Here is a 16069-nt window from a genome sequence, read left to right on the forward strand (position 1 = left end):
TTAATTCTCTCCATGGTCTTCTTATAGCCAGGCTACAATTTTCCCTTCCCATCCAGGGATGGCATCATCATCGTGGAAAGCCTCCTCCTTGACAGTGCCAAACTCGGGATCCAGTGCTTTGACGTGATACCGATGATTTCCCTCCCGGTCAACACCTGCTTTTAAATCCTTCAGTGTCACCTCCCCCACCCTCTTCGGTATATTGACCATGAAGGGCGTAAGTGGTCGGCCAGTGAAATAGAGCACCTTGGTGCAGGCGCTGCTGACAGCTGGAGAGCTCTGTGAGTGAGGCAACTTTGAATGCGGGGGCCAGGACTCCCGGCATCCACTACCTGCTTGAGTTCTGGGTGACTTGCCCCGAACCCTTCTGTCCTGTCTCCTCTGGGTCTCCATGGCGCGTGGGCGCTCCGTGAGGCCGGAGATGCCCTGCTCCAAGCTGTCGATGGTGTGGTGCTGAGGGTCGTGGCCACTGAAGCTGTTGCGTAGGCTGCAGAGGGCATCCCGAACGAGCTGCAGGTCGCTGCTCCCTCTGTGAGTGACTGAAGCAGCGCCTTTTCCTGCCACTGGAAGGAGAAAACCATTGCTTTGAGGGCTGTGACTGCTGCAGTGGGTCACCTCCTCTGCCCCTCTTTTCACACAGTGAGTCAAAGGCACGTCTTTGTGTTCCAGCTCCCGCTTCAGATCCACCTGCTGGTAAATGGCCTCAGAGAGTTTCCAAAGTGCTTCCTCCAGCTTGGCCTGGTACAGCTTCAGGAGGCGGTCCTTCTGCCCCAGTTCTTTTTTATATTCTCCCGAGAGCCGATCCCTCTCGTCTAGCTTCCTCTGCAGATCCACGTTCTGGTTGTGCAGCTCATCTTCGTCCATATTTGCCCTCAGCAGTTCTTGTCTGAGCTGAAGGGCGGACGTGTCCTGCTGAGTCAGCCTCTGCTGCAAGGCATCCTTTACCCCCTGGAAATTTCTGGCTTCTTGTTTATACTTCAGCAGCTCCTTCTTTAGGTCCTGATTCTCCTCCATACTCTGATCCAGACGACTTTGGATTGACTCCTGGTTCACAGAGGGCCAAGGGCCTCTCCCGTTCATCTTCGGGTAAGGATCCATTGAGCAGTAAGGCCTGTAATCCTGATGTCATTCTCCTGGCTTCTTCCTTTTCTTTTTCCAAATGTTCTTGTTGTTCCAACAGCTGTTCTTCCCATGAAGTCTCCAGATAGGGCCGGGGGCTGCCTGGTCTCCAGTCCCGGGATAATGGAGAGTCTGTCTCCTCTGTTTTGTTCTCTATTCCTTCAGAGGGAATAATCACGAAATCTGCCTTCTCCTCCGACTGGGTTATAATGGAGTCACTCTTTGCACTGTGGATAGGACTGGGGGAAGTCAGGCATTTGACTTGCGTCCCTCCCATGGTCCCCCTCGTGGCTCCGGCTTCAGCAAGTCGGCTTCCCGGGGTGAAGTGGGAGGCTGAAAGTCACAGCGCTCCCCAATTTGGGCATGTCTCCCCGCGCTGAGGCCCGAAGAACGACTCCACGGGCAGGCCAACTACCTGAGCCGCTCGCCCCGGTGCCGAGAGGGAGGAGGGAGGACAGAGAAGCAGGCATCTTGGCCCCAGGGACGGAGATGCTCCCAGCTCTGAGGCGCGCTGTCCTGGCAACTCAGCCACTGCAGCAGCCCGGCCTCGGCGGAAGCCGCCTCCTCTCGCAGGCTGCGGTCCCCGGCAGCGGCATCGTGGTCTCCGCGGCCGCGCGGCTCCGGGCGTGCCCACGGGCGCGGGCATTTAAACCCATCTCCGACCCACCGGAGAAAACCGACATTCAATATTTTCACTACACTGTGCACATCCCCCGTGCCTGGCTTCTTATCGCTAGGAGCCATTGCTTCTTTGAAGCTGGGAACTTACTGGTTTCTAAGGGCATCTAACTATGGCTTACCCATCTCTCAGTAACTAAACACACTCCAGACATTCACATACAACACGTGATTTGGGATGAGATGCCTCAGAGAGCCTTTGCAGGTGGAAAAATGGAGGGAAGTTGTATGGTGATGGGACTTATCTCTGCCACCTAGACATGCAATAAAAAGTCCATTAAATCTCTCTCTCTCTCTCTCTCTCTCACACACACACACACACACACACACACAGAGAGAGAGAGAGAGAGAGAAACAAAGCATTCACTGAGCACTGGCTGTGGCCCAGCCCTTATTAGGGACTGGGAAAGAGTGGATAAAACAGTGCCACTTGAGGCTGACTTTGCACAGCTCTCGCCTATAGCAGCTCATATTCACACAGAGGAGATATGCATCGACAAACATTTATTTCTTTTCCATTCTTGAAATTTGCAGAACTCTCTCAGGGAAAACACTAAACCTATTAAAATATGCAAAAAATGAAGCAGCAACTTTGCTGGGTAGCAAAAACCCCAAACCTCACAATCCCTCAGTGACTGGAGGCTGGGACACCTGCTTCAAAGGCAGCCCTTTCCTGGTTCCCCTGTCTACTGCACCAGCAGGGTCCTGCCCACTGCTGCTGGGGACACAACGCTGGGGAATGGCATAGAGGTCCAAGGACAACAAAGTTTGGTGACTTTTTATGGATTAAATATATATTTATTGGGACTTCCCTGGTGGTGCAGTGGTTAAGAATCCGCCTGCCAATGCAGGGGACACAGGTTCAAGCCCTGGTGGGACAATCCCACATGCCACAGAGCAACGAAGCCCGTGCGCCACAACTACTGAGTCTGCGCTCTAGAGCCCACGAGCCACAGCTACTGAGCCCGTGTGCTACAACTACTGAAGTCCACGCGCCTAGAGCCCGTGCTCCACAACAAGAGAAGCCACCGCAATAAGAAGCCCACGCACCGCAATGAAGAGTAGCCCTTGCTCACCGCAACTAGAGAAAGCCCGCATGCAGCAACGAAGACCCAATGTAGCCAAAAATAAATAATAAATAAAATAAATAAAATAGAAAAAAAAATCACTTTGTGGAAAGACACTTTGGGACCATGTAAATATCCTGATCCTCACCAAACTTCCTCCACGAGCATCGTTGATGTTTCTTGGTTTAATTATTACTATGATCGTTGACAAATCCAAGATTACTTCTACATTTATTAGTTGGCATCTTCTGTAGGGGAAAAAAAAACCCTTTCTCTACTCCACATTTATTTATTTATTTATCTATCTATCTATTTATTTATTTATATTGGTATAGACTCAGGGATCCCTATTTTATTTATTATTTATCTTGAGGCTCAGATTATCTCAGCTTTGGCCAGTGGGAACCCCTTCAAGTTGGCTTCTGTGTCCTTTTGATATAGTCCCTCCATCCTTTAAGCACTTCCCAACTTTCTGGAACGAGATAGTCCTGACTCATCTTGTGATTTATCTGTCCCAGCCCTAGAATTTGTCATTTCTCAGTGGCAAATTAGTTTCTTTTAGTGGAGGATGGTATCTAGAAACCAAGATCTGGGCAGTAGGTATGCTTACAGCTTTTGAAACGTTGTCAGTGATTTTCTGACTCTTAAGCCAGGAACAGAATGTTACCTTCAAGCTTTAACCTTCTGGACTAGTGACTGCAAAACCTGTTCAGGTGGTGGGCAACATGGACATAATGAGACTTTTTTTTTTTTTTTTTTTTTTTTTTGCGGTACGCGGGCCTCTCACTGCTGTGGCCTCTCCCGTTGCGGAGCACAGGCTCCGGACGCGCAGGCTCAGCGGCCATGGCTCATGGGCCCAGCCGCTCCGTGGCATGTGGGATCTTCCCGGACTGGGGCATGAACCCGTGTCCCCTGCATCGGCAGGCGGACTCTCAACCACTGCGCCACCAGGGAAGCCCCTGGCTTTTTCTTGACAGGTTTCAAATAAGAAGTGTCTAGCTAGGCTGAGGAATTGCTGACCGGAGAAATTCCAGCTAGAATGTTCGGCTGCTGTATGTTCCATGAAGTTAAGGGCATCTCCTGGAGATGGGAATCTATTTTAAATAGTGTGTCTTCATAAATTCACACAAATATTTTGTCTGTTTGATGCATTAAATGGCCAAAGAACAACTTTCATTGGAACTCTATTAAACCAACATCAGTGAGCACCCACTGGGGGTCAGATGCTGGATTAGACAGTGGGGAAATTTGACAGAGCGTCACCTGTCCTTACTCCGGCAGGTCCCACTGTCTACTTGGGGGAGTCGCCTGTGGAAAGAAATAAATATGGCAGATTGAACACACATATTTACTCTCCGAAACTCACAAAAACTGAAGTGAAGTTTGTTTGGATAAAAATACAGTTGGTTGTTTTGAAAATGAGAATTCATTTCAACATGATTGATATATTATGGAACGATTTGAGCCTAATGTGAATTTCACATTTGCTTTTGCACAATTTTATATGTAAGGCACATGGGTGAATGTGGATCACTGAGCCACGTAGAAATACACAAAACGCACACAACTCAAACAACTACCACCTGTTTCAGTTCACAACCCACACCCATCCACATTAGCTGTTACAACTTTCCATCAAATTTCAGGTAACCCTCCTCCTGCTAATAACATACAACTCACAAGAACTTCACAATAACTCAAGCTGCAACCCTTCCGGTGCCCATGTCCACAAGCAAATGTCAAGTCTTTTTCCAGGTAAAACGCTTTATTTATTGTAGTTGTTATGTATTTCTTAGCCATTTAATATGTGTAAAACTGTGCTACTGTTTTTATTAGGCTCCTATCATTTTAACGAGTCACTGATGACATTTTTGAGTATTGTGTCCCTAACCCCTTTTCCCCTCCATAAGCTCTGTGGTTTTGTTGCATGATTTTGCACAGTATGGTGATAAAAAAAAAACTTTTGTTTAAATTGACGTATAGTTGATGTACACATAGTACTGTGATTTTCAGGAATGTGTATATCATGTTATAGCAGAACTGTTGTGTGTAAGACAAAGAGAACAGCAAGGGTTAAGGCAGAACACTTCTGGAAGCTAGAAAGTAGAACAAGTTGTAACTAACTGTGAGCTAATAGAAAAATAAATATATTGATCTCTGCCCCCCAACCTCCCATTCCTGGCACAGAGCTCCTAAAACCCTCATAATTCCCTAAGTGATAAGAGCCTTAGGAGCATCTTTTGTTCTAATATTTGGTCTTTGACCCTGTCTCTGACACAGGGCTGCTAAAACCCTTGTAAATTCCTAAGTGATAAGAGCCTTAGGAGCATCTTTTGTTCTTTTCAGGAGGCTCTGGGTGAGCTCCAGGATGGCAATCCATGAACAGAAGCTTGGAATTTTTATCTCCACTGCCCCCCCCCCACATCTTCCAGAGACGGGAGAGGGGTTGGAAATGGAGTTAATAATTGATCACACCTATGTGAGGAAGCCTCCATAAAATCCCAAGAGAAGGGCATTTGGAGAGCTTCTAAATTTCTGAAAACATCCATGGGTGGGGCTGGGGGAGTGATGCAACCCAACTCCATGGGGACAGAAACTCTTGCTCCTGGGACCCTCCCACACCTTGCCCCATGTATTTCTCATCTGGCTGTCCACTGTATCCTTTATCATATCCTTTAATAAACTGGTTAACATAAATATTTCCCTGAGTTCTGTGAGTCACTCTAGCAAATTAATGGAACCTGAGGAAGGGGTCGTGGGAACCTCAGATTTATAGCAAATCAACCAGAAGCACACCTGACCACCTGGACTTGTGACTGGTGGCTGAAGGGAGGGGGCAATTTTGTGGGACTGAGCCCTTAATCTGTGGGACCTGACCCTATCTCTAGGTGGATAAGTTCCAGAGTGGAGTAAATTGTAGGACATCTGGATGGTGTTGCAGAATTGCTTGGTGTGGGGAAAACTTCCCGTACATTTGGCCACCAGAAGTGTCAGAAGTGAAGTGTTCTGTGTGAGTAGTAAAGGAGACACATGGGAGGAGAACTCCAGGTTTTTAAATACACTATCTTAGACCCAAGAAAGTTGACTCTTAAGCCAGCTGGGAGAAAGAAGGCATCTACAGAGAGAGCGCTTCAGAAATCTGCATGGATTCTCCTTGGGTCTATGGTTGAGTAACCAGTCTTGTATGCATAGAATGATACTCCATGAGGTTAGGCAAAGAATGACTGGGGAGTTGTAAGCTGAACGATTTTCAGAGCTCATTCAAGTTAGAACCAATCAGAGAGGAGAGTCCTTAATAAACACCCGGGGCACTCAGCAGAGACCCCAGAAGGATCATGTGCTAGTGGAAAGCCCAAGGTAGTCCAGAGTAAAGACTACTCTGAACTTACCCTAACAGAGCTTAACGCTGGGGGACTTAAGATACCTAATTCCAAGACTTAATATAAAGCTACTGTAATTAAGACAGTATGATATTGGCAAAAGGATAGACACATAGACCAATGGAATGGAATAGAATCTAAAAATAGACCCACACATATATGGTCAATTGATATTTGACAAAGACAAAAAGGCAATTCCATGGAGAAAGAATAGTCTTTTCAACAAAGGGTCCTGGAAGAACTGGGTATCCATTAAAAAAAAAAAAGAATTTGATGCATTACACAAGAACGAACTATAAATGGATCATAGACATTAACATAAAAGGTAAAACTATATAACTTCCAAAAGAAAGCATAAGAGAAAATCTTTACAATTTTGGGGTAGAGAGAGAGTTATTTGCTAAGACACAAAAAGCGTGAAGCATAAAAGAAAACATTTGATAAACCAGACTTCATCAAAATAAAACCTTTTGCTTTTCAAAAGACGTCATTAAGTAAATGAAAAGTCAAGTCAGCCTGGTAGAAAATATTCATAGTTTATATATTTGACAACGAACTTGAATGTAGAATACAGAAAGAACACTTACAACTTGGTAAGAAGACAAATAGCCCAGTTTAAAAATGGGTAGATTATTTGATCATACACATCACAGAATAAGATGCATGAATGGCTGGTAAGCACATGAAAATATGCTTAATGTTATTAATTATTAGGGAAATCAAATTAAAACCACAGTGAGATCCACCAAACCCCCATTAGAATTATTGATAATATCAAGTATTAGTGAGTGTGTGGAGCAACTAGAATGTTCATGTGTTGATGGTAGAAAAGTAAAATTGCATAACCACTTTGGAAAATCACATTGCAGTTTCTTATAAAGTTAAACATATATTTACTTATGACCCAGCAACTCCATTTCTAGGTATTTATTTACCCAAGGGAAATGAAAATGTATGTCCATAAAAACTGCATGTAGAAGAGCTTTCATATCAGGTATTCAATATAGCCCCAAATGGGAAAGAACTCAAATGTCCATAAAAGGTATGGATTGTGCTATATTCATGTGATGGAGTGCTACTCAGCGATAAAAAGAAATGAAGTCTTACCCATGCAACAGCATGGATGAATCTCAAAAAATTTATGTTGAGCAAAAAAGCTAGACACTAAAGAGTACTTACTGTATAATTCTATTTATATGAAATTCTAGAAGAGACATCTATTCTATAGTGACAGAAAAGAGATGAGTGTTTGCTTGGGGACTAGGGTTGTGGGCATTGATTATAAAGAGGCACAAGGAGATCCTTTGCGGGTAATGGGTATGTTCTATATCTTTATTTTGGTGGTGGCTACACGAGTGTACACCTTTACCAAAACAGATCCAACTGTACACTTAAAATGGATGCATTTTATTGTATGCAAATTGTACTTCAATAAAATTGATTTAAAAAATCTAGAAGATTGGTTGAAATCTATTTATGAGCCAGTGGACCTTGGAATCCCCTCCCCTCCTCAGAACAGCCAGACACTGTTCCTCCCCACCTCCACAGAGGACTTCAGTTTTATTCTCTGGAGTTGGTTAAACAGAGGGTCTTTATAACAAGGCACAGTGGGGCATAGACACCTTACTGAAAAGATGGTGAATGAAGTAAAGTTTACAAGCAAGTGCTGAGACCCCCAGCCCTCTTCTCTCATTTGTTTTCCAGAATGATAGAAGTCAGACTTACAGATTCCAGGAAGGGGTTTGGAAGATTTTTCTGACCAGCTGCAAAGGAAAGACCCAGAACACTGTTACTGGAATCTCTCCATGTGAATAGCTTAGCTAGCTCACTCTACAGAGAGCTTAGCATTGACATGCTTCATGCATGCTCATGGAGCTGTTAGTGCTGCCTCTGGAAATGTGAGTAATCAGTCACGGACCGATAGTCATCTGAGAAGAGCCTCCAACATAAAAACTGAAGCTCAGAAAACAAACAGGAAAAAAAATCTGGAGGAAGCAGAGACTAACTAGGGAGATGAAAATATTAAAACTAAAAATCTCCCTTTTATTAATATTTTCAAAGAAAAAGAGAAGATAGATTATTCTTGAAACAAGAACAGGATACAATAAAAAATGCCTAGTTAGAAAAAAAAATCAGCCCTTGGAAATATAAAAACTATGATAGCAGAAATGAAAACTTGTGTAAATTACTTTGAAAAGAATATGAAGGAAGTCTAGAAAATAGAGAAAAAGGGTAAAGATAAGGGAAATAGGACATCAAAGATAAGAAAGTTAGGGAACCAGTTCAAAGAGGTCCAGCATTTAAGTAAGAAGAATCCCAGAAAGAGAGAACAAGGAAAATATAAGGGGAGGGAAAAAAAAGAAAGAATCCCAGAAAAACTTCCAGAACTGAAGGACATAAGTTTGCAGGTTGAAATGGACCACTAAATCTCCAACAGATAACAAATCATTTTACTGGGAACAGAGAAGACTCTACAAACTTACAGAGAGGAGAAAAAAGTTTCATATACAGAATCTAGAATCAGAATGACTTCAAACTTGTCAGCAGTAGTATTAGCAGCCAGAAGACAATGAAAACCATAAAAATTTTGAGGGAAAATATTTTCCAACTCAGAATTCTATAGCTGTACAAACTATGAATTAGTTTGAGCCCGTGTCCCCTGCATCGGCAGGCGGACTCTCAACCACTGCGCCACCAGGGAAGCCCTCAATTACTTTTGAGTATAAAGAATATTCAGACATGCATTTTATCAACACATTTACCTCACCTTTCTCAGAAAGCTGGAGGATATGCTCTATCAAAACTAAGGGGTAAACTAAGAAAGAGGAAGAGATAGAATGCAGGAAACAGGGATTCAAGTGCAAGAGAGAAAATAAGGGGTCCATCCATCTTTCGATCTATCTATATCTGGGGCATACTGGGAAAATGGTGGCTGAAGTGGGGAAGGGAGGCTTTCTTTTTCCCATTGTCCTGCTGGGATACTCAACCAATAGGATAAAAAGCTAACCAGCTAGGGCTTCCCTGGTGGCGCAGTGGTTGAGAGTCCGCCTGCCGATGCAGGGGACACGGGTTCGTGCCCCGGTCCGGGAAGATCCCACATGCCGCGGAGCGGCTGGGCCCGTGAGCCATGGCCGCTGAGCCTGCGCGTCCGGAGCCTGTGCTCCGCAACGGGAGAGGCCACAACAGCGAGAGGCCCGCGTACCGGCACTGAAGTTATCGTCTGCAACTTGGAAAGCCCGAGGGCCATGGGAAAGACTCACAGCTTCCGGGGGAGGAATCTTGGCCAGAATATTGTTAAAGTATTAGGGTAGAAGGCAGACATTCTCAGATCTGCAAGATCCATGAACCATTTCTCAGGAACCTATTCAAGAAGGTAGTTAAGACAAATGAAAATTAAATTTGAATGAAAACAGAGACATCTCGAGATAAAAGAAGACCAAAAGCATATCAAGCAGTGGAGAGCAATAAATCTAGTAAAATCTATAGCAAGTAAATGGATGATGATAAACTGACTTTTAACTATGTTATAAATCAGAAAAGATCTTTGAAATAGAAGACAAGGGGAAAAATCCTTAGCAGGAAGTTGAACTTAAAATGACAGATTATTTCAACCAATCCCAGGAGATGGGATAGAGAGATGATGGTGTTGAGAGGAAAGAGGGGATGAGGGTTTGGAAATAAAATACAAAATAGGTGGAGGGTGTCACATGACTATATACTTTTGGTATGTTGATGGGGAAGTACTGGTTCAAATATAACTTGAAATCCGAAAGTAATTATTAGTAAACTTGAGATAGATAGAAAAACTGCCAAACACCAGAGAGGAGAAACATGAATTAAAAAAAGAAAAAACCATAAGGACACGCACTAACATAGTGACTAACAGGGACAGGTAAGGGGACTGGGATTTAAGGAAGTGAAGGGAGAACTTTCATTTTTCCCTCTATGTTCTTCTTGAATTTTTGAATTCTTTTAAACAAGTAAGACACATTGATTAATTGCCTTTATAATTAAAGACAATGACGTAAGGAACTCTGAAAAGTTAACAGAGGTCAAAGATGCAAGGTGATACCATCTGCAATGTCGTTGGAGAACTGCTCTGCCCTGACTCTCCCTTTCTTTCCCAGCATAGTTGTTCATTTTCTACAAATGATTAATGACTGTTGCTTGAGGAAAGGGCTAGAGAATGGTATGTAGATAACTCCTGAGGCCCCAAGGTGAAAAATGAAGAATATATGCCATAAATGAAGACGGCTATCTGTGCGCTTAACGCGTTCTCATTTGTTGCAGAAGGGAGACGCTCTGGCAGCCCTCCGGGAGATTCAGTGCTCTCATAGTTAGAAAATTGGAGTCTGTGATGGGACTTAGGTGACCCCAGGTTGGAAGCCACTAGAGGGATGGCTTGGTGAGATCTCTGGCCTAGGTCTTCTTAACCTAGAAGTTAGGGCACCTGGATTTTTGTTGTGTCTCTGCCATTTTTATGAGCCATCTGTCTTTGTGCGAGTCATTTAACCTCTCTGAGGCTCATTTCTCACCCCGGAAAGACAGTGCTGCTACAGAGTCAGCATTCTTTAAATGTTTGTTGAATAGATCAATGATCAAAGGAATGAATGAAGTGGCTTGTCTAAGGCCCGTGGGAGCCGTACCTGAAGCCCACAGGCGTCTGTGCAGCCCGATGCTCTAGCAGCTTAACACGCAGTGAAGGTGGTCCCTCCCTACTCACGCCCCGCACTCACCGGCCTCAGCACTCTGCACACATCCTGGAGCATCTGCTCCTGGTTCTTCACGGAGCACAGGACCAGTGTGCAGACCACCACGTCCTCCCCGGCAGCCACCAGGAAGTGCTCAAACTGCAGGTGTCGGTTCTCAGCAATGCTCTTGATCAAGAACTTCTCAAAGTTGGGGTTGGGATCAATACAGGTCACCCGGCATCCAGGTGGGTAGAACTTGAAGTTGGGCCCTGTGCTGCAGCCCAGCTCCAGCAGGGAGAGCTTCCCGGAGGGGCCTGCGAACTCCTGTAGATTGCTGAGGAGCCCCTGCTTCTTGCTCGCCATCTGTTCGTTGTACATCACAGTAAACCTTGCCAAGAAGTAGGGGAGCGATTTTTTGCATATCCGGTTCCACAAGCCCAGGAAGTCCAGCAGGTACATGGGAAATGCCAGGATGCAGACGGAAAGAAAGAGAGGGTGGGTGAGGACTGCCATGGGCAGCGTGCAGGAAAGAGAGCCATGGGGACGGGTGGAGGAATGGGAGCGGGGTGGGGGGTGGCGCCACCCCCTCGGGGAATGGAACACCCTGTAAACCCCCCAGTAGCACCAAGTCGTCAAATGAAGGACACATCAAGGGAAGTGGTGTCTCAAGTCTCAACCTCCTTGGGCTCCTACCAGAAAAGACATGGTAGGAATCGCCACGGGCAGGTGCTCCAACTCCCGCTTACTGAGCCCTTAAGTACATTTTCCACATTATCTTCTTCAATGCTTAAAAGGACTCATGAGACAGACACTCTTAATCCCCCATTTTACAGAAGGAGAAACTGAGTCTCACAGAAGGTAGCTGCAAGGTCGTGTAGCTGGGAAGCGCAGCCGAGTCAGAGTCCCCATCTTTCACCTGGAGCTGCCTGGTTTCCTTGGAGACTGCTGATCTCCTTTAGGGAGAGTCACTGCCACGCGGACTGAGATCAGAGAGAGTGCGTGCATAGGATGATTGGGTAGAGCATTTGGTGAGGAGAGCCCCAGAGAATGTTCTGGAAGCAGAAATAGCCATTCTCTTAGAGTCTAGAAACGTCTCTGAACTAGCCTGCTCTGCCCACACCTTGGAATATCTAGATCCTCGTCCACCCTTAGCTGATTCCTGCCATAGACGAGGGCGTTTGTCCTCTACGCCAGGGCTGGATACCGCGCAGCCCACTCTTAAATCCATCTTCCACCTCCACCCGCCTCGCTCCCTTAATTAGCTCCGCCCCCCTCTCATACTTAACATCTCTCTTTGCGGCCCTTCTCCTTCTCCTCTGCCAATCTGCCTGCTCAAGTCTCTTATCCTACAATAATCCTTTCCTTGAGTTTTCTTTCCTTTCAAGCTAATTTCCCGTCTCGCTTCCTCTTACTGCCAAGGCTCCGTTAGAAATTGTGTTCAGCACTCACAGTTTCCGCGTCCTTACCTCATTCAGACCTCAGCCCACTGACATTCGGCTTCTACCCCTACAGCGCCAATGAACGTGCATGCAGACAAACGGAAGGCCGTCAGAGGGAGGGGAGGGACAGGGGAGAAGGAGAGGGTGACTGTACTAGGGAGTGATGGCCACGGAATGGAAGCCTGTATCTGAGGAGGTGCGGGACGTTGGCATCCAGGGCGCAGGTGGAGAGACAATCTGTCCTCAGAGCCTGGAGGCAGAGAGAAAAGATGGGTGCGGAGGTAAGTTCAGGTGGGGGAAAGAAGATAGTGGGGGAAAAAAGATAAGAGAGTTCCTTTTTTTTTTTTTTTTTTACATCTTTATTGGAGTATAATTGCTTTACAATGGTGTGTTAGTTTCTGCTTTATAACAAAGTGAATCAGTTATACATATACATATGTTCCCATATCTCCTCCCTCTTGCATCTCCCTCCCTCCCACCCTCCCTATCCCACCCCTCTAGGTGGTCACAAAGCACCGAGCTGATCTCCCTGTGCTATGTGACTACTTCCCACTAGCTATCTATTTTACGTTTGGTAGTGTATATATGTCCACGACACTCTCTCGCTTTGTCACAGCTTACCCTTCCCCCTCCCCACATCCTCAAGTCCATTCTCTAGTAGGTCTGTGTCTTTATTCCCGTATATATGGTAAGAGAGTTTTTAACCAGAGGGCTTTGATTTTCTCAGTGAAGAAGAAGGCTATGATCTATTGCTGAGAACGAGGGTGTAGGGTACAGGGTTGGCGATAGGAAGAGAGTAAAGAAACTTTGCAGCAGCAACCAGGGGGACTGGGAGAAATTGCTGACCAAAGGCAGAGAGAAGCCTTTAGTAGCAAAGAGGATGCAGGTGAGCCTGGGGACTGTGAGTCAGTGGTGACACCGGATCTTGAAGATATGGTTTTCTTCACGAGGCATTGCAGTTTAGAGCAGAGAAGGTCAGCATTTAGGCTAAACAGGGCTGGGGGTCTATCCAGGTGTAGGAGACTGAAGGGTAGGGGCCAGAGAAGGAGGGGTACAAGGAGTCCAAGCTGGAAAGAAAGTGTGAAGGAGGGTAGGGGGGTTAGAAAATGGAATGATTCGGTTCAGGACTGGACAAGCTGGTGTGGCTGAAGAACCCAACTGCTGAAAGTCAGAGAGTTATGAATGGTACCGTGGTGTGAGATCAGAGTTTGAAACTTCAGAGACGAACCAGTTTAGGGTCTAGAGAGGGGACAAGGGCAGAGACAAGAGAAAAAGGATGAACGTGAAAGTCACTGGAACTGAGGAGCTAAGGAATGATCAGGCTAAGATGCTGAGTGGGTCACGTGCCTGGAGATGAGGGTGCCAGGGTGAAGAGGATCACACAGGACCAGGTGCCAGAGTCCCTGGTGAGTGTGAGGGAGTGGCCAGGGGATTAGGAGGTGACTGTGGGGCCCGCAGGGACCAGCCACAGGGGAGGGGATGGACGTGGTATAGCATGAGCCTCCTGGGACATTTTAAAAAGTACAGTGATTTTGTACAATCAATATATAAAGGTAAAATTTCAATCAGTATATAAAGGCTTTTTTTTTCAATAGATAGCATTCCTCTGAATGTATGTAGCCCAGTGCATTGAATCACATCCCACTGATGGGCATTTATGTTGTTTCCTGTTTTTCTCTAGTATAAAATAATGGAGGTACAGACCACATGTATGTGTGCACTTTTGGTGAGAACATCTGTAGGATAAGTTCGTGGCAGTGAATGTACTTGATCAAGGACAAGTGTATTCATTTTATTTGTTTTGTTTATTGAGGTAAAGGCAAATGTCTTTAATTTTGATAGCTATTGCCAAATTGCCCTCTAAAGAAGATGCGCCAATAGATGACCCCGCGCACAAAGGACAGAACTTTCTGTTACCCACACACTTTCCAACACTGTTAGCAAACTAGTCTTTGATAATCTGACAGGTGCAAATGGCTTTTTATTGCTATTCTGTGGCATTTCTTTAATTTGAATGAAGTTGAGTATTTTTTTTTCATATTTACTATTTGATTTTGTTTCTTTCTTTTCTTTTTTAATAAGTTACCTAGTAGTTCAAACTGCCAAGGTTCAAATCCTGGCTTTTCTACGTACTAGCTGTGTGACCACGGGCCATTTACTTAAATTCGCTGTGTTTCAATTTCTTCTTAAAATGAGATAATAACGCACACTATGCGAAGTGCTTAGAACAGGGCCAGGCACATGCTAAGTAAGTACTCTATAAGCATTGGCTGATAATATCCACGTCTGTTGCCCTCTTTTCTGCTGCGTTGTCTTTTCCTTATGGATTTGTCTCTTCTGGAAAGCCTGTTGGCTGTCATATATGTGTTTTGTCATTTGACTTTATTTTTTTAAAATTTTTTTGCGGTACGCGGGCCTCTCACTGTTGTGGCCTCTCCCGTTGCGGAGCACAGGCTCCGGACGCGCAGGCTCAGTGGCCATGGCTCACGGGCCCAGCCGCTCCGCGGCATGTGGGATCTTCCCGGACCGGGGCACGAACCCGTGTCCCCTGCATCGGCAGGCGGACTCTCAACCACTGCGCCACCAGGGAATCCCCTTGACTTTATTTTTAAGATATTACATTCCATGAGAAGATATTACATGGCTTTTGTTATGACGGCAATCATTGGAATTCCAAGACAATGAAAACACATTATGCCTTAAATATTTGATACTTTAGGAATTTGAGGAGGTGTTTTGAGGGGCTGGACAATGAGTAATGGAGACAGAAAGAATGTCTCCCCCACCTCTCCAGAGAGGACCGGCCACTTCCAGCTTTGAGGGCTGCAGGACCGTGGTATCTGGACAGGTTTAGTGACACCAAGCAGGGCTGCGGAACTTGGGCTGCTTGTTTGTTCACAGCTGGGTCCAGAGATGCAGGGGAGGCCAGGCGGGCAGTGGGAGGACAAGTGATGTGCATGGCGGGTGTGTGTGTATGTGTGTGTGTGTGTGTGTGTGTCTGTGTGACAGAACGCTACAGAGATGGAAGCGAGCCTCTGGATTACGGAAGGACAACTGCGAAAGGCTTTGGAAATGAATTCATCTCAAGATTATGCCCGGAATCTCCTCACAGGGTCTCTGTGAGGCCAGCAGAGGCATGGGCTGGTGGGAGACTGGGTTTAGATGAACCAATGGACGGGGCAGTCTTGTGGGGCAGGAATTTGATCCTCGGCCTCTTGGTGTTGACACTCCTCGTGAAGCCCTCCAGAGGGTGTTTCTGTGGGCAGCCTGGCACCCAGAGGGCTCATGGCATTGGCCTAGGAATGGAGAGACAGGAAGAGACTGGTGAGGGCTGGAGCCACCAGGAACGCTTGGGGGAGGGGATGGGGAGGCGATGGGCGGATCCTGGGTGGGTCTGGAATGGGGAAATGTGGCCGGAGGCGAGGCTGCACCCTGGGCCTGAAAAGCCCACAGACCGTTTCCCCTTTGTAGTGTCCTCCCAGCTCCCTCTCCCCACGAACCTGAGGATTTCATCTCTGGTGAAGAAGCTGTGGCCCAGGGTGGGGCAGCGACTTATTCAGGGTCACCAACATTGCCTTGCCAGAGTTCCCAGGCCAGGCTCTAGGGAAGCAATGGGGGTGGCGGGGAAGGGAGGGATTCCTGGCATGGGCAGGGCATAGCCTCCAGAGGGCAGATCCAGGTTGGCGGGGGGGGGG

General features: G+C 46.1%; 2 protein-coding genes and 1 pseudogene across 2 annotated transcripts in view; 1 reads left to right on the forward strand and 2 right to left on the reverse strand.

Moving 5' to 3' along the window:
- LOC114885480 lies at positions 1-1396 on the reverse strand (annotated as a pseudogene).
- A 1087-nt stretch (positions 1397-2483) lies between these two features.
- Positions 2484-11448, reverse strand: LOC114886159 (methyltransferase-like protein 7A). The gene is made up of 3 exons (XM_029206710.1): positions 10977-11448; positions 3813-3941; positions 2484-2515 (listed from the first exon to the last, which is right to left on the reverse strand). Exons 1-3 carry the CDS (start codon positions 11446-11448, stop codon positions 2484-2486), a joined length of 633 nt encoding a protein of 210 aa, XP_029062543.1.
- Positions 11449-12544: 1096 nt separating this feature from the next.
- The window catches only part of KRT7 (keratin 7), a 17995-nt gene continuing 14470 nt past the window's right edge, over positions 12545-16069 (forward strand). The window contains exon 1 of the mRNA XM_029205351.1: positions 12545-12655. The gene's annotated coding sequence lies outside the window, so the exon portion shown is untranslated. The remainder of the gene's footprint in view (positions 12656-16069) is intronic.

The sequence above is a fragment of the Monodon monoceros genome, unplaced genomic scaffold (genome assembly GCF_005190385.1).
Source record: "Monodon monoceros isolate NGI ecotype Baffin Bay Population unplaced genomic scaffold, NGI_Narwhal_1 Super_Scaffold_6, whole genome shotgun sequence".
Classification (NCBI taxonomy): domain Eukaryota; kingdom Metazoa; phylum Chordata; class Mammalia; order Artiodactyla; family Monodontidae; genus Monodon; species Monodon monoceros.

What these genes read in the sequence shown, in the direction of transcription:
- LOC114886159 (XM_029206710.1), bottom strand. Translation starts at nt 11,448, where the DNA reads ATGGCAGTCCTCACCCACCCTCTCTTTCTTTCCGTCTGCATCCTGGCA. An exon ending in CAGAGTGCTGAGGCCGGTGA is followed by an intron (nt 3,942 to 10,976) that starts GTGCGGGGCGTG and finishes CATCTCCAGGAG; the next exon opens with ATGCCCTTAACTTCATGGAA. An exon ending in AAAAGCCAGGGGCTTCCCTG is followed by an intron (nt 2,516 to 3,812) that starts GTGGCGCAGTGG and finishes TTGTGTCCCCAG; the next exon opens with CAGCAGTGGGCAGGACCCTG.